The 22,814-nt window shown below is 38.3% G+C and overlaps 1 protein-coding gene and 1 non-coding gene across 3 annotated transcripts in view; both read left to right on the top strand.

Annotated features, from left to right (window-relative positions):
• The window catches only part of CHD4 (chromodomain helicase DNA binding protein 4), a 37,829-nt gene that overhangs the window by 6,577 nt on the left and 8,438 nt on the right, over positions 1-22,814 (top strand). Inside the window, exons 9-39 of one of the 2 annotated variants that reach the window (XM_039338723.1) lie at positions 305-486; positions 575-814; positions 1,751-1,954; positions 2,041-2,246; positions 2,948-3,079; positions 3,278-3,374; positions 6,352-6,543; positions 6,636-6,836; positions 7,039-7,176; positions 7,481-7,602; positions 7,788-7,961; positions 8,253-8,394; positions 8,952-9,083; positions 9,208-9,325; positions 9,514-9,638; positions 9,798-10,062; positions 10,136-10,308; positions 10,490-10,670; positions 10,757-10,843; positions 11,211-11,299; positions 11,433-11,566; positions 11,865-12,009; positions 12,222-12,387; positions 12,680-12,798; positions 13,239-13,365; positions 13,542-13,619; positions 13,751-13,888; positions 13,974-14,082; positions 14,799-14,931; positions 15,680-15,875; positions 18,865-19,998. In XM_039338723.1, coding sequence (XP_039194657.1) covers positions 305-486; positions 575-814; positions 1,751-1,954; positions 2,041-2,246; positions 2,948-3,079; positions 3,278-3,374; positions 6,352-6,543; positions 6,636-6,836; positions 7,039-7,176; positions 7,481-7,602; positions 7,788-7,961; positions 8,253-8,394; positions 8,952-9,083; positions 9,208-9,325; positions 9,514-9,638; positions 9,798-10,062; positions 10,136-10,308; positions 10,490-10,670; positions 10,757-10,843; positions 11,211-11,299; positions 11,433-11,566; positions 11,865-12,009; positions 12,222-12,387; positions 12,680-12,798; positions 13,239-13,365; positions 13,542-13,619; positions 13,751-13,888; positions 13,974-14,082; positions 14,799-14,931; positions 15,680-15,875; positions 18,865-19,256 — 4,937 coding nt within the window. In that variant the 3' untranslated portion in view covers positions 19,257-19,998. Of the gene's footprint in view, positions 1-304; positions 487-574; positions 815-1,750; positions 1,955-2,040; positions 2,247-2,947; positions 3,080-3,277; positions 3,375-6,351; positions 6,544-6,635; positions 6,837-7,038; positions 7,177-7,480; positions 7,603-7,787; positions 7,962-8,252; positions 8,395-8,951; positions 9,084-9,207; positions 9,326-9,513; positions 9,639-9,797; positions 10,063-10,135; positions 10,309-10,489; positions 10,671-10,756; positions 10,844-11,210; positions 11,300-11,432; positions 11,567-11,864; positions 12,010-12,221; positions 12,388-12,679; positions 12,799-13,238; positions 13,366-13,541; positions 13,620-13,750; positions 13,889-13,973; positions 14,083-14,798; positions 14,932-15,679; positions 15,876-18,864; positions 19,999-22,814 lie in introns of those variants that run through there. The other variant, XM_039338724.1, reaches the window with a different exon arrangement.
• On the top strand, positions 12,422-12,556 carry LOC120306132. Its single transcript, XR_005556178.1, has one exon.

Here is a 22,814-nt window from a genome sequence, read left to right as displayed (position 1 = left end):
TGTGTTTGAGGTTGGAACCTGCCTCAAATCCATAAAAGAGAACTTGCTGCTGTCAGTCTTGAAAAAGAATCAGACTGAAAGATTCTGGAATGAAGTCCTGTTGAGAATATAACAAAAAAAAAAAATTTTAATCACTGGTGGGATTCAAACTGCCATCTCTACAGCTGTTAGTTATCTGAATTTTCAATTGTAAATCTTTTATCTAGTTAATTCTCTGATATAAATCTGAACTACATTTATTTTGCTTAAAGAACCTAACTACTTGATAGCTTTTAAATGCTTTGAACACTATTGCCTCCATTAGGAGAAGAAGATTCAGCTGCAACAGTGGATGGCTATGAGACAGATCATCAGGACTACTGTGAGGTGTGCCAGCAGGGGGGAGAGATCATCCTATGTGATACTTGTCCTCGTGCTTATCACATGGTTTGTCTGGATCCAGATATGGAAAAAGCACCAGAGGGCAAGTGGAGCTGCCCCCATTGTGTGAGTTTGGGTTGTAGAAGACTGGGAAAGAGGTGAATGCTCGCTAGAACTTACAGCACTTGGAGCTAACAGTTTGCTTCTCCTTTAGGAAAAAGAAGGTATCCAGTGGGAAGCCAAAGAAGATAACTCTGAGGGTGAGGAAACTATGGAGGATGTTGTGGGGGATGCAGAGGAGGAAGATGATCACCACATGGAGTTCTGTCGTGTCTGCAAAGATGGTGGAGAGCTGCTCTGCTGTGATGCCTGCCCTTCATCTTATCACATACACTGTTTGAATCCCCCTTTGCCAGAAATCCCCAATGGCGAATGGCTTTGTCCACGCTGTACTGTGAGTTCTTACCAATAATTTGTAACTAGTGTAAAATGTAGCATAGAGTTTATTGTGGGAATGGTGACTTTATGAGGTTAACGGTGTTTTATGAACTTTTATTCCTAAAGAGAAGTATGTTAGCGTGCTTTTGAATAATTTGTTGTAGACATTCTATATTTTATTAAAAAATGTGCCATGAATGTCTTTGTGAACAGAGTGATAATTAAGTAGGAAATACTGTTCTACCCTGGGTAGGAGCTACTAGAACATGGAGTGGAAGGAGCTATGATAAAAATAAGTAGACGTCGACAGATTTTTCAGATGTTAGCAGAAAATCTTAAGTCTATTCCCTAATGGAATTTTATCAAATCAAGAAATCTTAATGAGGAATTTGGTAGCTTAAAGAAATATCTGGATCATACAGTATTAAAATAGAATATATATTGGCACTTAACCCATCATAAAAAATTCACATGTACGCAAAACATTTTCTGCTTGTTTGTATGAACCACTCTTTTGGATTAATTAAAATGGTTCACTAGTTATAAGCTATCCTGATTTTTCTCCGCTTGCCAATTTGTAATGGTCCAAATACTGAAATTCTGCTTTTATGCTGTACAAGACAAGTTATGAAGTGTCCAACTTGAGATTGGTTAAAAGGATATGTAAGGCAGGCTATGATACCTACATATTAGACAGTTGTCCTTCTGTTCTGGCTATTGAAGATGCCTAATATATTAAGTAGAATACTGTTGTTCTCATTGTAGTTTAATTTTGATTATTAATCCTGAAAAGGAATATGGAATGAGTTTCATAGTTTGAAACTTTCTGGGATAGAATATAGATGTGTGGATCTTGTCCTTCTAATAGAGATATAATGAAAGTATTGGGAAGCTTTAACAAATGCTAGAGGACCCAGAGCAAAGAATTTCTAATGCCTTTACACATCTTTAGTGCCCACCTCTGAAAGGCAAAGTGCAGAAAATCTTGACATGGAAGTGGGGACAGCCTCCATTACCAACTCCAGTGCCACGGCCTGCTGATGCAGATCCAAATGCACCTTCTCCAAAGCCTCTGGAGGGAAGACCCGAGAGGCAGTTTTTTGTCAAGTGGCAGGGGATGTCCTACTGGCACTGTTCCTGGGTTTCCGAGCTGCAGGTAAGTAAAGGCTGATCTTTCAACTGATCAGGGAAAGGAAACTGGCTGGCCATGTTCAAATGATGTGTAATCTGCTTGTATCCCAGCTGGAACTGCATTGCCAAGTAATGTTCCGCAATTACCAACGTAAAAATGATATGGATGAGCCACCTTCAGGAGACTTTGGGGGAGAAGAAGAGAAGAGTCGCAAACGGAAGAACAAGGATCCCAAGTTTGCAGAGATGGAAGAACGGTTTTATCGATATGGGATTAAACCAGAATGGATGATGGTCCATCGAATTCTCAATCATAGGTTAGGAAAATAAGGAACTATTATCTGGAAAATAAACCTGTACATGATTATTCTGAAAGTAGCAAAGGGTGAACATGCTTATTTAGTAGCATTACTACTGATACCGCGATTCTTTTAGTTAGAAATCGATCTACTTTTGCAAAAGTGTCAAATTGTGCGTATCTTAAGAATAAACTAAACTTGGGATAAACTATTAGTGGATGCCTGTTGTTTTTCCATTCTTTAACTAGTGGATTTCCAGAAAAGGGAAAAAAGATTAAGCTAAATCTTCTGCTTCTGTGGACTAGGTTTATTTAGAACAGTGGTTCTCAACTTTTTTAATGCCGCGACACCCCAACCGGTCGTAAGTCGAGGACTACTCAACAGGTCGTAAGTCAAGGACTACTCAACTGGTGCAGCACCGTTTGCAGAATGGGACTTTCGGCGGGCTCAGCAGGGCAGAGACAGCCTGGACAATTCCTATTGGCTTTTGAAAGCCAATAGAATTAGACTCTACTCAAGAGAGTCTATTCTATTGACTTTCAAAAGCCAATAGAATAAAAGGGAGTAGCACAGCTAAGGAAAGGGGGGGGGGAATGGTGGACTACGTTGTTTGGCAACCCCCATGAAATGGTCGTTCGACCCCAAATGGGGTCCCGACCCACAGGTTGAGAGCCACTGATTTAGAAGGTTATGTTGATTGCCCTCTGTTTTTCTTCCAGTGTGGATAAGAAGGGGAATGTTCATTATCTTATTAAATGGAGAGATCTACCATATGACCAAGCTTCTTGGGAAAATGAAGAGGCAGAGATACAGGATTATGATATCTACAAACAGGCATACTGGAACCACAGGTAAGAATATGAATTTAACTGAACAGTAAATTTATAAGGAAAAAAGAGAGAAAAAAATCTATTAAATTGATACTGTTAAGGAAACTGTAATTATCTGGAATTTAACTAGCCTACTTTCTGAATGAGTAGGAAAACTCGTTATGTTTATTTTCCATATATTTGCTATAGCTCAATTTGTGTGGGTCTCTTCCTGAACAGGGAGTTGATGAGAGGTGAAGAAGGAAGACCAGGAAAAAAAATAAAGAAAGTGAAATTACGAAAACTAGAGAGACCACCAGAAACACCCACAGTGGATGTAAGTTAATGGATTGGTGCAGCCTTATGTCCGTACAGTTTTCATATTCAGTTTGGAGGATAATATTTTTAGTGAGGTTTTGTTATATTTTTTTTTATAGAAGAAACATATGATTTGGCCATCATATTCTTTTTATAATTTCTGTGTTTTATGTGGCAATTTAGTACTATCACAAGTATGTTAAGCTAAGCAAAGCAGAATATTATTTCTGGTTGGATATAGTGATATGTATTAAGTGCCTAACAGCACCTATCACCCTCCAAGTAGCAGCCTCTTTTCCAAGGTTACTTGACTCTCATCTGCAACTGAAGTATGATATTGGGAAATGGCTTTGGGTTGAAGGAGTTGCAGACAAGTGCTGTGGATGTTCTTCTGAAGTCCCTTTAGGCCTTTGAATCTGAAGCAGCACCCCAATAATACATAGGTTTGCTTTAAAGAGATGCTTCAGTTAAACAGCTCTAGATCTTGTTAAAGAATTACCATTCTGTTTGCCAAAGTTGAAATAATTTTTCTAACCTCAGCAGTTCTATGAGTATCCACTCTTGTCATGGAAAGGCATTATACTATTTAATTATATTGTGTGTTCTATACACAACGAATCTTACTAAGTTCAGGGATGAGCGCAATATGTGATGTCTATGGATTGATAAGCAAGCGTAAGAACCACTTTATACTGCATCCCAAAGATGCTTTTTCGCGAGGCAACTGGACTTCCTTGTTTTTCTTTGAAGACTTTTAGTTTTTCATCCAAGCAGCTTCTTCAGCTCTGACTGGATGGTGGGAATGGAAGGATTTATTCTCTTTGCAGACAGCTGGTCATTTGCATTCTTTTAGAGAGTCGTTGATGCCACCTGAAGGCTTATCTGTGTCAGGTTCACCTGGGTAGTGCAAATGGGCGTGGAGCCTTCTTGGAACTGTTGAAAGGACTGTGTTGTAGACTGAAGATAGATAATGCCGTATCCCTCCCCCTCTGTTGAGAGAGGGCTGTTCAGTTTTGACATAGATGGCCTCTTTGACCCCTCTTTCAAACCAACGGTCCTCTGTCCAAAATGTGGACTTTGCTGTCTTCGAAAGAGTGGCTTTTGTCTTTTAAATGCAGTTGGGCTGCTGAACTTTGTCCTGATGGGTTTGTTTTCCTGTGTTGTGCCATACGTTTATGAAAAAGCATCTTTGGGACAACTATGACATGGATAACTTGAGAATCTCCATAGACTTTATGCTGCAGTGATAAGACCACACTTGGAATGTCTTGCCCAGTTTTGGTCACCATGATACAAAAAAGATGTTGAGACTCTAGAAAAGAGTGCAGAGGAGAGCAGCAAAGATGATTAGGGGACTGGAGCCAAAACATACAATGAACAGTTGTAAGAACTGGGCATATCTAGTCTAACAGAGAGAAGGGCTTGGGGGGACATGTTAGCAGTCTTCCAATACTTGAAGGCCTGTCTTAGGAAAGAAGGGGTCAGTTTATTCTCCATAGCACTTGAGGGCAGGACAGGAAGTAATGGGTTGAGTTCATTAGAGGGAGATTCAACTGGAACCAAGGAGGAATTTCCTGACGGAACAATAAATACGTGGAACAACCTGCTGCCAGGAGTTGTGGGTACTCCATCACTGGAGGTTTTCAAGAAAAGATTATACAACCATTTGCCTGGGATGCTATAAGGACTTCTATCTTGGATAGCAGGTTGGAGTAGAAGACCTTCAAGTCCCTTCCAACTCTTATTCCGTAATTCAGTAAATGCCACTTGATACATTTTCACTTTGTGAGAAGCAAAATAATCATCACGCCATCTTTTTTTTTCAAATGTCTTTGTTTTCTTTTGTTATTTGTAATAAAGTTGAAACTTGCACCTGCTCTTGGCAACATTGTACAACCAAGCAGAATTAAGTACTACAGGTAGTTCTCGACTAACAACCATTTGTTTAGGGACTGTTCAAAGTTTACAGTGGCACTGAAAAAAATAGACTTATGATTGTTTTTCACACTTACATTGCAGCCTCCCCATGGATTCAGATGCTTGGCAACTGGTTCATATTTATGACAGTTGCAGTGTCCCAGGGTCACCTTTTGCAATCTTCTGACAATCAAAGTCAAAGGGGAAGACATTACTAATTTAATAACTGTGGTGATTCACTTAACAATTGGCAAGAAATGTCATAAAATGGGGCAAATTTCAACATCTGTTTCATTTAGCAACATAAATCTTCGGCTCAATTATGGTTGTAAGTTGGGGACTGCTTGTATTGAAATGTTCCATTAATCCATTAGATTAAGAAAGAAGTGAACTAGTTTTTAAATAAGTAGCATCACATTTTCATAAATATTTGGCATTGAAAAATAGAAATGTTTCCTTACATTTTCAGTGTTTCCTTTTCATTTAAAAAAAAAACCACGAGAAAACATTAAGAAAAACCTCAGTAGATAGAGGCTTCCAAAAAAAACAGAAAATAGTCAATTTTTGATATTTAAAATTTTGGATGCATGCAAAATTATAATTTCCCCTTTTAAAGTTGATTTTAGAAATGGTTAAATAGTCCAGTAATATTCCTCTCCTCCCTTCCCTTCTCTTGGCTTTCTCATTGTCTTTCACTAGTTAGCCAGTTAACTTGTACTTGCATTTTAATAGAACAACCAATCACTATTTCATTAATCATACACACACATACAGAGACACAATACATTGCCTGAGCATATTGCATATGGAATAGCACGCATTAGGACCTAGACTTAAGCCTCTTCAATTTGCACATGTAGCTAGAATTATGATGGAATCTTAATGATTATGCTGATTATTTTAAATAATTATTATGGAATCATTGAAAGTGTTTTATTTCTACTGCACAGTTTTTTAAAAAAAAATTAATTGGATAAACTATTAAATGCTATTAAGACTCCTTCAAGTTCTGAAGCTTGTTTTACTGAGCTTGAGCTGAGACACTAAACATTTTCATTTTCTCTTCAATCACTCTACAGCCCACGGTGAAGTATGACAGACAACCAGATTACTTGGATGTGACTGGAGGAACCCTTCATCCTTATCAACTGGAAGGCCTGAATTGGCTGCGTTTCTCGTGGGCTCAAGGCACAGATACTATCCTGGCTGATGAAATGGGTCTAGGGAAAACTGTGCAGACTGCAGTGTTTTTGTATTCTCTTTACAAAGAGGTAGGATTGCAGCATTTCATATATAATTCATAAACAGCATTCTAAAAATGTGCTTCCTGTTGCCTTTATATCAAGAGTTTATCTGACTCTAGGGCCATTCCAAAGGACCTTTCTTGGTGAGCGCTCCATTGTCCACCATCATCAACTGGGAGAGAGAATTTGAAATGTGGGCACCTGATATGTATGTTGTGACTTACGTTGGGGATAAAGACAGCCGGGCCATCATCCGTGAAAACGAATTTTCGTTTGAAGACAATGCTATACGTGGGGGAAAAAAGGCTTCCAGGATGAAGGTATTTTGGCAACTAATTTAACCAAGATTTTGCCTGATAATATTTCCGTTTCTCTAACAACTTAGAATTTCTACTAATGTTGAGTAGTGAAAACTTGGTATCTCCACCTTGTCTTTCTATTTTTTTAATCAATCAATATTTTCTTATCTCCACCTTGTCTTTCTATTTTTTTTAATCAATCAATACTTTCTGATCCTTACAGAAAGAGGCATCTGTGAAATTCCATGTATTGCTTACTTCTTATGAGTTGATTACTATTGATATGGCTATTTTGGGCTCTATTGACTGGGCTTGCCTTGTAGTAGATGAAGCACATCGACTGAAGAATAATCAGTCCAAGGTAGGAATAGATTTCTGTTTCTCCTGTAATTCTTATGCTTTATATCCAAAATTACAAGAACTTAGAATGGGTATTTTCTCAATTTTTTTTAAAAAAAAATTAGGAACAGTTTTGTGTAACTCAGATTGGAACTGACTCCTTAAAATGTTATTTTACTGTTGCCAGTTTAGACATTTGCTGAAAAATTTCTTGGTGAACAGAAATGGTTTTTATTTTTTGGATCACAGTTATGCATATTTTAAAATGTGTCATAATTTATGAAATCGTGCTTAATAGCTGTTTTATTTCTTTATGCACCTTTCAGTTTTTCCGGGTCCTGAATGGCTATTCTCTTCAGCACAAACTGCTGCTCACAGGAACCCCTCTTCAGAATAATCTGGAGGAACTGTTCCACCTCCTTAACTTCTTGACACCAGAAAGATTTCAGTAAGTCCTACAGTGCACCTAGGAGTACATTATTTATTTATTTGTTTGTTGATAAACATCTATGTCGCTCATCTCACCAAGGTGACTCTAGGTGGCTTATTTTCCTCTCAGCTCGAGGTTCCTGCCTTTCTTCTTATTTCCAGGTTTCTCTGAATTTCCATGTTTCTGTTTGAATTCCTTTACAGTAATTTGGAAGGCTTCCTGGAAGAATTTGCAGACATTGCCAAGGAGGATCAGATTAAAAAGCTTCATGATATGTTAGGACCACACATGCTAAGACGTCTGAAAGCTGATGTATTCAAGAACATGCCTTCAAAGACAGAACTTATTGTGAGAGTGGAACTAAGCCCTATGCAAAAGTGAGTGTCAGAGGATAGTTGGCTTCTCTATTTTTTTTACTTAAATAATAATGGTTAAGTATCCTAATAAGCATCCACCTTTGCTTTGTTTTAGGATGTTGATTTAGAATTATCCTTTCTTTTTTTGTTCAGTTTCCTACTGCCAATCTATTTCCTCTTATTGCATTTAAGGGGTGAAAGGGAGGTAAAGGTAAATTTATTTTTAAAGGTATTCCTAAGGTAGGTGCTTGATTTTAAGGCAAGACATGTGAAAAACGGAAACCAATAATGTGAACATTAACATTTTCACAGGAAGTACTACAAATATATCCTAACAAGAAATTTTGAGGCACTGAATGCACGGGGTGGTGGCAACCAGGTTTCTCTGCTCAATGTTGTTATGGATTTGAAGAAATGCTGCAACCATCCATATCTCTTCCCTGTGGCTGCTATGGTATGTTCTGACTCCTTTAGGATCTTGATTGAAAACCCATATCCTTCCGTTATTTTTTTTTTTTATTGGATTGTTTGGATATTGATATCCGGTACCATTACGAATCATTTTTTTCGGGTACTGGAGAAAAACTGTGTTGACAAGCACCTCAAATTTAAATTTAAAAGGCTTATTTAATAACTAACCAATGTTTTTCAGTTATGTTGATTTGGATTTAATAAAACGTTTCTCTCCAAATGGACTGCTAAGATTTTGTAATACTGTATGAATTGGCTCAATATTTCACATTTTTAAATTGATACACTTGCTATTGGGTACAACAATTGAAAGTCTTTCTTCCGTTAAGAAATACACGAGTATGGCAGCTGTGAAAGTGGTGAAGACCCTAAAGTAATAAGGATTATTTGAGCAAGATAAGCAATAAAGAAATGGCATTGAAATTATATGTACTAAATTAAATTGTAGGATATTTGTAACAAACCTGACCAAAAACCAAGAAACTCGAGCTTTTAATCTCTCTCTTTCTTTCTTACTTTGTCGCCCTCTCTCACACACAGGAAGCACCAAAGATGCCTAATGGGATGTATGACGGTAGTGCCCTAATCCGAGCTTCTGGGAAGCTACTTCTGCTTCAGAAAATGTTGAAGAATCTCAAGGAAGGGGGCCACAGAGTGCTGATATTCTCCCAGGTAACTGAAAGGAACAGTATTTTCCTCTGATTAGGAGTAGTTATGTGTCACAGAAGCTGTTTATTTGATTATGGATTAGCAACATGTTTTCTACTGCTTCCAGTTATTTCTTTGTACTTTATAGATGACTAAGATGTTGGATCTATTGGAAGATTTTCTGGAACACGAAGGGTATAAATATGAGAGAATTGATGGTGGGATTACAGGAAATATGCGTCAGGAAGCGATTGATCGTTTCAATGGTATGAATATGATGGGTACACCCAACAAATTTACTTACCTTGGCAGGAGCTGTGACATTCCCTTGCATCTTCCTCCCCTCCTCTGGCTAATATCTCTAAAGTGAATCTGGCTGGTTAGACAAGCTTTGAAGGTGAAATGGATATTCCAGATCCTTGACAACTGATGGCCTCTCATTTCTTTTCTCTAGCTCCTGGTGCCCCGCAGTTTTGTTTTTTACTTTCCACTAGAGCTGGAGGCCTTGGTATTAACCTTGCCACTGCAGACACAGTAATAATCTATGACTCTGACTGGAATCCACACAATGACATCCAGGTAAATTTGAGCAATAAAAATTTCCAAGATTGAATCTTGGAAAACAATGCATTTAGGGAGAATGCTGGATGAAATGGATGAAAACGTGGTTTGTGTGACTACAGATTGATTTAATGAATATCTGAAAGCCTTTTTTCATCTTCCTTTTTTTCCTGTCAGGCTTTTAGTCGTGCTCACCGAATTGGGCAAAACAAGAAAGTGATGATTTATCGCTTTGTTACACGAGCCTCTGTAGAAGAGCGAATCACACAAGTGGCCAAAAAGAAAATGATGCTAACACATCTTGTAGTAAGACCAGGATTGGGTTCCAAGACTGGTTCTATGTCCAAACAAGAACTGGATGACATCCTTAAGTTTGGTACTGAAGAGCTTTTCAAAGATGAAGCTACGGAGGGTGGTAAGAGTCTGTGCAGTGTAACACAAAGTGAGTGGTTTACTTTCCTTTATTTACTTTCACATTTAGTCCTTTCTTGTCTACTAAACGGTTCCTCTTGCAGGGGATAATAAGGAAGGTGAGGACAGCAGTGTCATCCATTATGATGATAAGGCAATTGAACGACTTCTGGATAGGAACCAGGATGAGATAGAGGATGCAGAACTTCAGGGCATGAATGAGTACCTGAGTTCCTTTAAAGTAGCTCAATATGTGGTGCGTGAAGAAGAAATGGGGGTAAGTGAGTTGATTGGCTCTTGCTAGATTTTTTTTTTTTTTCAAAAAGGTTCTTGATAAAACGTTCACGTTAAGTTGGCAATTAAGGACCTCTTTATTAGGAAACACTGAAAACGGAGACTTGCTTCTCTTACAAACATGGATAATACTGAGCTATTGTTACCTTCTGATGTTGTGGTAGGAGGAAGAAGAGGTTGAACGTGAGATTATCAAGCAAGAAGAATCGGTGGATCCAGACTATTGGGAAAAACTGCTTCGCCATCATTATGAGCAGCAGCAGGAAGACTTGGCTAGAAATCTAGGCAAGGGGAAGCGCATTCGTAAACAAGTCAACTATAACGATGGCTCACAAGAAGATAGAGGTGTGTGATGAACAAGTGAGAGTGAATATTGTGGTTTGAAGGTAATCTTTTTCAGAGAATTTTCACAGCCTTTTTGTTTTCCCCAGACTGGCAGGATGACCAATCAGATAATCAGTCCGACTATTCTGTTGCCTCTGAGGAAGGTGATGAAGATTTTGATGAGAGATCGGAAGGTAAATTTTGTTGCAGATTCAAGCACTGCTTTCTTTCAATTTGAGCAAACAGTATAATTGCTAAAATCCCAGCAACAATATAGAAGTTTGGGAAGATTAGGAGTATTCAGTTTCTCAGTCCTGAAGCTCAATGGGTCATTTGCTATTCTTTGGCCTAAAATATCTGAGGGTGAAGATTAAAAAAGAGGTGCAGAGGAATATGCTGCACAGTCCCTTCCTTGGAAGAAAAGCAGAGTATAAATTGAATTAAAGTATTAAATAAGAGATATATTTTTCATATGCTTTCTATGTTCAATGAAAATATATCATACTCTGGTCCTGTGGCTTAAATTATGCTATTAATTGAACTATCTTTTCGTTTTGTCAGCTGCACGACGGCCTAGTCGCAAAGGCCTAAGGAATGACAAGGACAAGCCATTACCCCCACTCCTTGCCCGGGTGGGAGGAAACATAGAGGTAATGTATATAATTATGAAAATGTTATGAAAAAGGATGGTACTAATGTGTTCTAAGAAATGGAATGCTTGAACATACAAACGTGTTATAATTACATCTAAACATTTTTCCCTGAATCTGTTTCCTGTAACAGGTATTGGGCTTTAACGCTCGACAGCGGAAGGCCTTCCTTAATGCCATCATGCGCTACGGGATGCCGCCTCAGGATGCCTTTACTACCCAGTGGCTGGTCCGAGATCTCCGTGGCAAATCAGAAAAGGAGTTCAAGTGAGTTTGTGCAAGAATAGAGAAATCTCTTTTAAAAGCTCAGGAGAAGGGAAACCCAATGAAGGCCAACTGTGCTTCTGTGGAGATAAGGAAGAGCAATATTAGAATTGGGCAAGTATTTTCCAATGAGTATACATAAAAGCCAAGTTGATGTAGGTAGAATAATGATGCCTGCTGCTCAAGTTCTTCCATGTTAATTCCTTTTAGCTGTTCCAGGTGAATAATCCTGATGTAAATTGGGGCTATTGCAGAGTGATTTATTATTAATATAAAGGTTTCTCCCCTTTGTGTTTGGCAGGGCCTATGTCTCTCTCTTCATGCGTCACTTGTGTGAACCAGGAGCAGATGGTGCAGAAACATTTGCCGATGGGGTCCCACGTGAGGGCTTGTCCCGACAACACGTTCTCACGCGAATAGGGGTCATGTCTCTCATACGCAAGAAGGTAACTCCAAAATGCAGTTTCCATCTATTCTACAGATACAAGAAAATATTTTAAAAGGGCTTCTAATCCTTTATACATATGTGACATGCACTGATTAGTGGATCTTTTTGGCCTCTATTTAATCATTGGAGTTCAGGAGCTTAGATGCTAATATTCTTCATTTGTTTTGATTTTGAAAAGAGTAATATATTTTCTTATTTTTTCCACCCAAGGTACAAGAATTTGAACATGTGAATGGACGCTGGAGTATGCCAGAACTTGCAGAGATAGAGGAGAACAAAAAGCTTTTGCAACCAAGTTCGCCTTCCCCCAAAACCCCAACTCCTTCTACACCAGGAGATACTCAGCCTAATACTCCTGCACCTGTTCCTTCTTTAGGTGAGAGCCTTGAGTTAATGCCTTCGAGAAAGAGCAGTCCAGCTTTCAATTTCTAATCCTCCTGCCAAAACCGTGGTAGAGAGCTTGGGGCTGGACGTAAATAAAGCACTCTTATATTAGGAGGGCTTCTTCAAGTGTTGAGCCGCCCTCAAAGGCACAAGAGAACATCCAGATAGACTATTTATATCAGAATAAAGTAACTTCAGAGGTTGGGTGACTATAGAACATCAGTCTCTTATGAGAGAGAAAAAAGCCCCCTGAAAAGTTTCCTTACTTGTGCCGATTAATATAGAGGAAGGAGTGAAGGTAGAAGATGGAACCACTACCAAGGATCAAGTGGAGCCCACAGAATCAGAGAAGGAGGTCAGTCCTGTAGCTGCTGCTTCTGTTGAAAATGAAGTTCCAGTTGAGGTGAGTGCCTGCCAGAGGTTTATTTAGTATCAAAAAAAAATAATTTTTCTCCTAATATTCTATTGCTATTAAAAATTCTTTTAAGTACTTGCCCAATTTGGGCATAATCTCTCCCACTCTGAAGATGAAAAACTGCATCTTTACCTAGGATTGCACAGGTATCCTTTGCAGCCATAGCAGGGCCTTGTTTGATTTAGGAAGAGAACTGCTGTAAGTGTCCCTGCATGCTCAGAAGTAATTTTTGGCTTTGAATCCAAAGCTTCACTAAACCCTATTAGAATAGCAAAATCCACAGGTGTTCTTTATTGTATGCAATTAATAATTTAAAATATGAAAAGAATTGCTGTGACTAGACATGCTGTGAAATTTGTTAATGGGACTGGTTTTACTTTCTTACAATCTTATTGACTAAATAGTCTGCTTACTCTTCTCCCATATAGCAGGCTCCGCCTTCAACAGAGACCAACTCGCAAGAGGTAAAATCTCCTGTAAATACAGTAGAAGCTGAAGAGAAGAAACCAGATGACATGGAAGTGAAAGAGGAGCCAATGGAAACAGAAAGTAAAGGTATGGCTGTAGTTCCTAGGTATGTGTCATATTCCACAGATGAATGAAATTGTAAAGCATGGGAGTTCTTGGTGTAAATAGAAGCTCTTAAGGCTAATCGGGATAACCTGGACTGAGATTACAGTTTTGTGAGAAGCACCCAAGGCATCCATTTATACAGATGTTTTCCTCTATAGCTGATGCAGAGAAAGTGGAAGAAAAGACATCTGCGGAGCCACCTGTTGAACCTCCCACAATTAATCTTGATGAGAAAGGCAAGAGTGCTATTTATTTTACTTTTAATCCACCCAATAAAATAAGTTTTCTAGGCAGAGACTAGGGTATGTTTGGAATATTAAGATGGAGTTGTTGGTAATTATGGTCTAATTATCTTTTCTCTTTTCAGAAGAGAAAAAGGAAGATGAGAAGAAAGATATAGTGATGCTGCAAAATGGGGAAACACCTAAAGATCCTGCTGACGATCGGCACAAGAAAGCCATAAAACAACGGTTCATGTTCAACATTGCAGATGGCGGTTTCACTGGTACTAACTGACAATGAGAATAGATGTTTTCTGGGAGCTTTTTTCTACTCAGTTGTAAACACTTTGCCTTTTTACTTCCTTACAGAGTTGCATTCCTTGTGGCAAAATGAAGAGCGAGCAGCTACTGTTACCAAGAAGACATACGAGATCTGGCACCGGCGCCATGACTACTGGCTCTTGGCAGGAATTATAAAGTATCCTTCTTCTAGAAGCCATGATAGATTTGATTGAGAATTTGACTTAGTTAAGGAAAAACAGTATGATTTTTGGGTTTAAAACAAGTCTGGTATTTGCATTCATATCTCTTAACAAGAATGAGATTCTGCACAGTGCAATTAACACATTTGTATTATATTCAGATGCTTTCTTTAATAATAGGAATGTTTGTTCGCTTCTGGTGGGTTTTCAGATTTCCTGCTTTACTTCATTCTACATTTACTGCTGTTCTCATCAATTTTTGGAGCTTTACTCTGCCCTGTGGCCCAGCATATCCTATTACTTATTGGGATCAAATAGATCTCCATTTGCGGGGAGAGTCTACCAAATTTTTCAACAGTGGTAGCTTGGCAGATGAAGTAATAAGATGAGGAAACCTAACTGAGAGTATCCAAAGAAAGAGATTTACCTGAAAGTTTTCCCTGTGAATCAGTTGGCATCCTACTATATTCCCTAGCCCAAGGGTAGGCAACCTCGGCTCTTTTATGACTCATGGACTTCAACTCCCAGAATTCCTGAGTTAGCTCAGGAATTCTGGGAGTTGAAGTCCATGAGTCATAAAAGAGCCAAGGTTGCCTGCCCTAGCCTAGGGTTGAACTTGAATCTCACTACTCACTAATTCAAATAAACTGTAATTGTCGCTGATTTACCACATTTTCCAGGTTATTTTTTTCCTGAGCTTCTCCCATTACAGTCATGGTTATGCTCGATGGCAAGATATCCAGAACGATTCCCGTTACGCCATCCTCAATGAGCCTTTCAAGGGTGAAATGAACAGGGGTAACTTTCTAGAAATAAAGAACAAATTCTTGGCCAGGAGGTTTAAGGTGAGCATTTCTTCTTAGAAAACAGTTTCTTTGTAAATCTGGCAAATGAGCAAGTTAGATTTTTCCTCAAAAACAAGTTAGCTTTTTTTTTTTTTTTTTTTAGATTTTTTTTTGGGGGGAATTAAGAACAGGATAGATGGGTGAATGAGTTGAAAGCATTGTTTCCTTTTGTGTTTGAAGGGTAAGGATGGACTTTAAAGGCAAAATGAATGCCTCCTCACTTGATTTAAGGCATCCTTTTTGCCTCTTAAAAGTTGCCATATAAAAGTTGAGGGAAATTTCTCTGATTTTACATGCAGTTTTTTTTAATATAAAAAGAATGTCTCGGGTATGAGAATGTTGTTGCCCATATGATAAAGCCTAATAGCACATTAATTCAGCTCATAAAGAACTTTGTGACTTTTAAATAATACTCTTAAAATATTCTGTCAAATAGTCGTAGGAATGATTCTTTTGCAATATTTTATATTCATAGTTGAGTTGTATATATGTATTTATTACTTATACTGATTAGGTTTAAGATTCTGATCGGGTCACTTTGGGGCAGCAGGACAAAGAATTAGCTGTTCATTTGTGCCAAATGGCCTTACAGTTAAAATTTTGTGATATTTTGTTAGATAATTTTGAATATTCTCTTAGAACAGTACATAGGTCTTACAAGGCGTTATAAACTGAATGTAACATATAGGAATTATAAGCTATATGCATCCTGTACTTAAAACTTGAGGACCAAAATTGCTTTTTACAGCTGCTGGAACAAGCCCTAGTGATTGAAGAGCAACTACGGAGAGCTGCATATCTAAACATGTCAGAAGATCCATCTCATCCCTCTATGGCTCTTAATACCCGTTTTGCTGAAGTGGAGTGCCTAGCTGAGAGCCATCAGCATCTATCCAAGGAATCTATGGCTGGGAATAAACCAGCCAATGCAGTGCTTCACAAAGGTGAGGAGTGGTGAGACATTGTTTAATGAGAATAGGGGTTGAATTGCATGCCACTGGCCCCTTCCCCTCATGCTCGCTTGACACACATTGTTCCATGCACCGCTAAATATGTATCCTTTTTCTCAAGGGAAGGAGAGCAGATTGTACTTGGGAAAGCCCCTGTTTCAATTCAAGAAAACAAATCAATTTTGAAATGAGAGCTCCTCAAATAACTGGTGGTTTTACAAATACCAAACAGAATAAAACTTAGTTCCTGAAAATAGACAGATGAGATGCATTCCAGGTTTATGCAAAATTACTGTAGTATTTGTATCTCTAGGGCATGGCTTTTCAACCAGTGGTACGGGTACCACCTGTGGTACATTGGCACCTGGCAGGTGGTACGTGACCATCCTAGAAAAATAGCAGGGGAGAGGAATGAGCTGAACCGGTGGCAGCACTACACAAGCCAGAGCGAGAGATGGCTAGAGCTGCAGGCCTGTCAGGGCTCAGCGGAAGCACCAGGATCAGTGCCAGGCTCCAGGTGGAGCTCGGCGCTGATCCTGGTGCTTCTGCTGAGCCCAGAAGAAGCGTCGATCAGCTGGAATGTTGCAGCATCTCCAGGGTCTTGTGATTTACATTCAGATGCTTGGCAACTGATTCATATTTATGACGGTCACAGTGTCCTAGGGTCATGTGAAGTTACCAAAACTTGCTGCAACCACCCAGCAGATGGGGGGAATAAAAACCAAACACCCACCCCACCCCCACTGCCAATTCTCAACAGAAATGCTCACAACAATGAAAACCTCGGACAGGAGGAAGAGCGCTGCCGGGTGGGCAGGAGGTGTGTGGCTTGGGGGGGCACTTTTTTCAGTGCCATTGTAACTTCAAACAGTCACTAAATGAACTGTTGTAAGTCGAGAACTACCTGTACTTTATCATTTTTTTTTTTTTTTTTTTGGTCATCAGGTTTTTGACACCTTGCTAGGTGACTGGTGGTACTTGGATATTGCCGTATCCTAAAAGTGGTACAATGGGTGAAAAGGTTGAAAAGCCCTGCTCTAGGGGAGCATTTTCTCTCCAGTAGATACGGCACAAGCGTTTGTTTTCTGCATAGGTTAATTTTCTCAATATTTTAAAATTGGTGGCATTTCTAATTAGGAAATAGTTGCCATAAAGTAAGTCCTGGCTACATTTCCAAGAAGGTTTTTAGTATTGAGTTTAGGATAATTCATTGGTCTTTTTTAAAAAAAAAAAAAAAAAACACATTCAGAAGCTAATGGGTAAAGGAGAAAGTCCCAACTTACAATGGATATAGACACTCTATATATCTATTAAAATGCCAGGTTTTTGAAATATAAAAAAATTAGAATCACTTCAGAATTTTTTCACCTTAAATATAACATATAAGCTGTACAATTTAAAAAGAAACTGAAATCTTTTAGGGGGAAAAATAACAACAAAAAGATTACAATAACATGATTGCATAAAGATGCACACTCTTAAACTAATACTTTGTTGAAGCACCTTTTTATTTTATGACAGCATCCAGTCTTTTGAGGTAGCAGCCTGTCAGCATGACACATCTTGCCTTGGGACTCTTTGCCTACTCGTCCTTGCAAAAGTGCCCCAAATCTGTCAAATTGCAGTCTGTTCAGGTCACCCCACAGATTTTCAATTGGATTCAGGTCTGGGCTCTGATTGGGCTATTCCAAAACCTTAGTCTTCTTCTAGTGAAGCCAATATTTTGTTGATTTGAAGATTCAATATTTTAGCAGAGGTCTGAAGATTTTATGCCAAAATTGACTGATGCTTGGAACTGTTCAGAATTTCCTCCACCTTGACTAAAGCCCCAGCTGTTGCTGAAGCCGCCATCATGTTTCACTGTTACTATGATGTACTGTCAGTGATGCACAGTATTATTTTTGCACCAAAATTCTTTTAGGAATTAATGGCCCAAAAGTTCAACTTTGGTCTCATCAGACTATAACACATTTCTTCACATGAATTTGTCAGATATGATGTAGAGTTTTGCAAAATGTAGCCGTACTTAGATGTTTTTCTTTGTAAGAAAAAGCTTCCATCTTGCCACCCCCACAGCCCAACATAAAAAGAATACAGAAGATTGTTATCACAGGTAGTACATAACCAGTACTTGACAGGAATTCCTGCAGCTCCTTTAATGTTGCTATTGCTTCTTGGCAGCCTCTCAGACCAGTTTTCTTATTTTTTTTTCATCAATTTTGGAGGGATTTTTTTAGTAACGTCACTGTTGTGTCATATTTTCTTCACTTGTTGATGACTGTCTTCATTGTTCCATGGTATAGCGAATGCCTTGGAAATTTGTTTATACCCGTCTCCTGACTGATACCTTCCAACAATGAAATCCCTTTGATGCTTTGTAAGCTCTTTACAGGCCATGGCTTTTGCTGTAAGAGCAACTGAGTAAATGTCCAAAAATCCTACTACACCAGCTGAATTTTATATGGGATTGATCAGAGTCATTTTAATTGATGGGACGTGTGTACTGACTACTATTTAATATCAGTTTGAATGAAACTGGTTAATTTTGGACACAAATGTATCCCTGTAATTGGTTAATTCTGAACACAGCCACAACCCTACTTATAAGAGGGTGTGAACACTTATGCAGCCACATTATTCTAGTTTTTGTTATTTTTCCCTAAATATTTCAGTTTGTTTTTCAGTTGAATTTTACAGCTTTTATGTTATATTAAAGGTAGAAAAAAATCTGAAGTGATTTATCTTGGTCTGATTTTTTTTATATATCTCAAAAATCTGGCATTTTAACAGGGGTGTGTAAACTTTTTATGTCCACTTTAAGTTTTCACACCCTCTTATAATAGGGATGTGGCTGTGTTCAGAATTGACCAATCACATTCAAACTGATATTAAATAAATGCCATTAATTAAAGTGACTGACCAATCCCATATAAAGTTCAGTTCTAGTAGGAATTTTCTAACATTTATTAGTTGCCTCTTACAGCAAAACCCATGGCCTGCAAAGAACTTACAAAACATCAAAGGGATCTCATTGTTGGAAGGTATCACTCAGGAGAAGGGTACAAAAAAATTTCCAAGGCATTGGAAATACCATGGAACACAGTGAAGACAGTCATCAACAAGTGGAGAAAATATGGCACAACAGTGACATTACCAAGAACTGGATGTCCCTCCAAAATTGATGAGAAAACAAGACGAAAACTGGTCCAGGAGGCTGCCAAGAAACCTAAAGCAACATTAAAAGAGCTGCAGGAATTTCTGGCAAGAACTGGTTGTGTATTACATGTGACAACAATCTCCCGCATTCTTCATATGTCTGGGCTATGGGATAGTGTGGTGGAACAGAAGCATTTTCTTACAAAGAAAAACATCTAAGCCCAGTTACATTTTGCAAAAACATACATCATGTCTGTCAAATGCATATGGGAAAATGTGTTATGGTCTGATGAGACCAAAGTTGAATTTTTTGGCCATAATTTCAAAAAGTGTTTGGGACAAAAAACAACACTATGAATCACCAAAAGTACACCATACCCACAGTGAAGCATTATGCTTTGGAGCTTCTTTTCTTCAGTTGGAAATGGGGGCTTTAGTGAAGGTGATGGAAATTATGAACAGCTTCAAATACCAGTTAATTTTGGCACAAAACCTTCAGGCCTTTTCTAAAATGTTGAAGAATTAAGAGGAATTTCACCTTTCAATACGACAACAACCCAAAGCATATCTCCAAATCCACAAAAGGAGGATTTCACCAAAAGAAGATTGAATGTTTAGAATGGCAAAATCAGAGCCCAAGCCTGAAATCAATTAAAAATCGGTGGGGTAGCCTGAACAGGGCTGTGTACAGGAGATGCCCTCACAGTCTGACAGATTTGGAGCAGTTTTGCAAGGAAGAGTGGGCAAAGATTCCCAAGGCAAGATGTGCCATGCTGATAGGCTCCTGCCCCAAAAGACTGAATGCTGTCATAAAATCAGAAGGTCCTTCAACAAAGTATTAGTTTAAGGGGTGCATCCTTATGCAATCATGTTATTGCAAGTTTTTTTATTGTTATTTTCCCCCTAAAAGATTTCAGTTTCTTTTTCAGTTGAATTGTACAGCTTACATGTTATATTAAAGGTGGAAAAAATTCTGAAGTGATTTATCTTAGTATGATTTTTTTTTATATCTCAAAAACCTGGCATTTTAACAATGGTGTGCAAACTTTCTATATCTACTTTCTATATCTACTTCTTATGGAGTGGATTCCGGCAACTTGAATATTTCTTTTTCAAATGGCAACAAGAAGTGCATCCTTGAAATTCTGTTGTGTACTTGCCAGGATCATCTGGTGAGAGGGTAGCTACATAAATGAAATAAATAAAAATTGGAAGTTCTTTCCATAGAAGTGAAAATGCTTATTTCCCCCCTAATATTACATTAGCAAAAATCAGGGAAGAACCTTCTTGAATTCATTCAAGTATGAGAGTGTTGCTTTTTCCATAGAGGCTATAGATCAAATTATTATTGCTGCCTAAAAATAAAAGCACTTTATTTTGTGTATAAGGCCCTGTGCAGGTTGTAAAGAAAGGAAATAACTCCTGCAAGTTATTGAAGACATGGTGTAAGATTGGACTGTCTCAAAAGACAAGAGTTCTGTGATGACCATTACCTCAAAAACATCATTCTTTTGAATGCTTTCTTGTACACTAATGCAACACACAATTTTAAGGCTAACCTATTGTGAGAATTATACTACACATTCAGAACATTTTTGGTACACTCTGGTCTATAGTGATTCAGGAAGGGGAAAAAAGCATCATGGTCCGAATGGCTATCTGATAAAATAGAGAAACACTATATATAGTTACTCAAGTACAAGCAATTCTAAATTATAAATGTTTCTTTATTGGATTAGATTCTTCAGGAACCTTCGGAAGTATATAATAAATGATAGAATGTGCCTCCTGTACTCAAAAAACCCACCACTTTTTCCAAATCTTGCTGCTTTTCTTTCTTAAGAATGATAGTAAGCCTATTCAGCATCAGAAATGGACTTAAAGAGACCCAGATCTGATGGCTGCATAATATTCTGGAAATTTGTGAATTCTTTTGAATGTTCAAAATGTTTGCATAAATATAATGTAATCTGTTCTTCACACAAGTTTTAAAATTAGGTAAACAGAAGCCAATTAAACTTTTGAGGAAAATAATCTAAAGCAACACATTTATGTACGACAAAAATAGGTGAACCTTTAGGAATATTAGTTCATTTGAAGGGAAAATTAGGATCAGGTGTTTCATTCAATGGAATGACAATCGGGTATGAATGTAGGCCTGCCTTATTTAAAGAACAGAATTCTGAATTCACTATCAAAGTCTGATCTTCTAACACAGTTATGTAGAGGTGTGGCATGGGCTGAACAAAGGAGATTTCTGAAGATCTTCCAACAACACCAGGCTGGAAAAGGTTACAGAGCTATTTCCAAAGAACTTGGACTTCACAAATCCACTGACAGGCAGATCATACTCACTTTGAGGCAATTAAACATCATTGTTGCCCTTCCCAGGAGTGGTCAACCAACCAAGGTCACACCAAGAGCAAGGCATGCAGTACTCCAGGAGGTCTCAAAGAAGTCCAAGGTAACGTCTAAAAACTAAAGACCTATCTTGCATTGGTAAATATTTGTGTTCAAGAGACCGCCATCAGGAGAACTGTGAATAACAATGGTACACATGGCAAAGATAACAAGGAGAAAATCACGAATCTCCCAAATAACATTGTTGTCTGTCTACAGCTTGCAACCTAAATAGGTCAGAGGATACTGGAAGAATGTTCTGTGGATAGATGAAATCAAAATAGAAATTTTGGGGCTTGAATGAAAATTGTTTGGCAAAAGGCCAACACTGTATTCCAGCACAAACCTATCCCAACTATGAAGTTTGGTGATAGCAGTACCAAGGTTTAGGCCTGCTTTGCTGCTTCTAGATCAGGATGGCTTGCCATCATTGCTGGAACTATGAATTCTGAATTGAAACAATAAATTCTAAAGAAAAACATCAGGGTTTCTGAACTGAAGCTCAAAAGAAAATGGGTCCTGCAGCAAGATAACAATCCAAACCATACAAGATGATCAAAGGCCTGGAGACCAAAACATACGAAGAACGGCTGTGGAACTTGGGTTTGGTAATCTAAGGAAAAGAAGAAATAGGGGAGACACGATAGCAGTATTCCAGTATCTGAGAGGCTGCCACAAGAAAGAGGGCGCCAGGTTGTTCACAAGAGCACCAGAGGGAAGGACAAGAAACAATGGTTGGAAATTGATCAAAGAGAGAAGCAACCTGGAATTAAGGAGAAACTTCCTGATAGCGAGGACGCTCCATCACTGGAAATTTTCGAGAAGAGACTGGACAATCACCAGTCTGAGATGGTATAGGTTCTCCTGCTTGAGCAGGGGACTGGACTAGAAGACCTCTAAGGTCCCTTCCAGCTCTATTCTATTCTATTTTATTCCATATGACCAAAGAATTGTTAAAGCAGAAGAAAGTTAATGTTTTGGAATGGCCAAATCAAAGTCCTGACCTTAATCCTACCGAAATGTTATGGAAGGATCTCAAGTGGGCAGTTCATGTGAGGAAGCTCACCAACATCCCTAAGTTAAAACTCTTCTTTAATGAGGAATGAATTAAATTTCTTCCAAGCTGATGTGCAGAATTGATCAATAGTTGTCAGATAAATTTAGTTACAACTATTGCTGCCCAGTGGGGGCACATCAGTAACTGAACGCAAAGGTTCACCTACTTTTGCCATACAAATAGGTAGCTTTGGGTCATTTTTTTAAATAAATAAACATTTTGACATTTGTTTAATCTTTATTTAGTTTTTGGTTGTGTGAAAAACATTACATTTTAGGTCATATTTATGTAAAAATATGAAAATGCAAAAAAAGGCTTCA

Source organism: Crotalus tigris, unplaced genomic scaffold (assembly GCF_016545835.1).
Source record: "Crotalus tigris isolate CLP2741 ecotype Arizona unplaced genomic scaffold, ASM1654583v1 scf7180000017716.2861928, whole genome shotgun sequence".
NCBI classification, from domain to species: domain Eukaryota; kingdom Metazoa; phylum Chordata; class Lepidosauria; order Squamata; family Viperidae; genus Crotalus; species Crotalus tigris.
The sequence above is the reverse complement of the archived record's forward strand: the minus strand, read 5'-3'. Positions and strand labels throughout refer to the sequence as shown.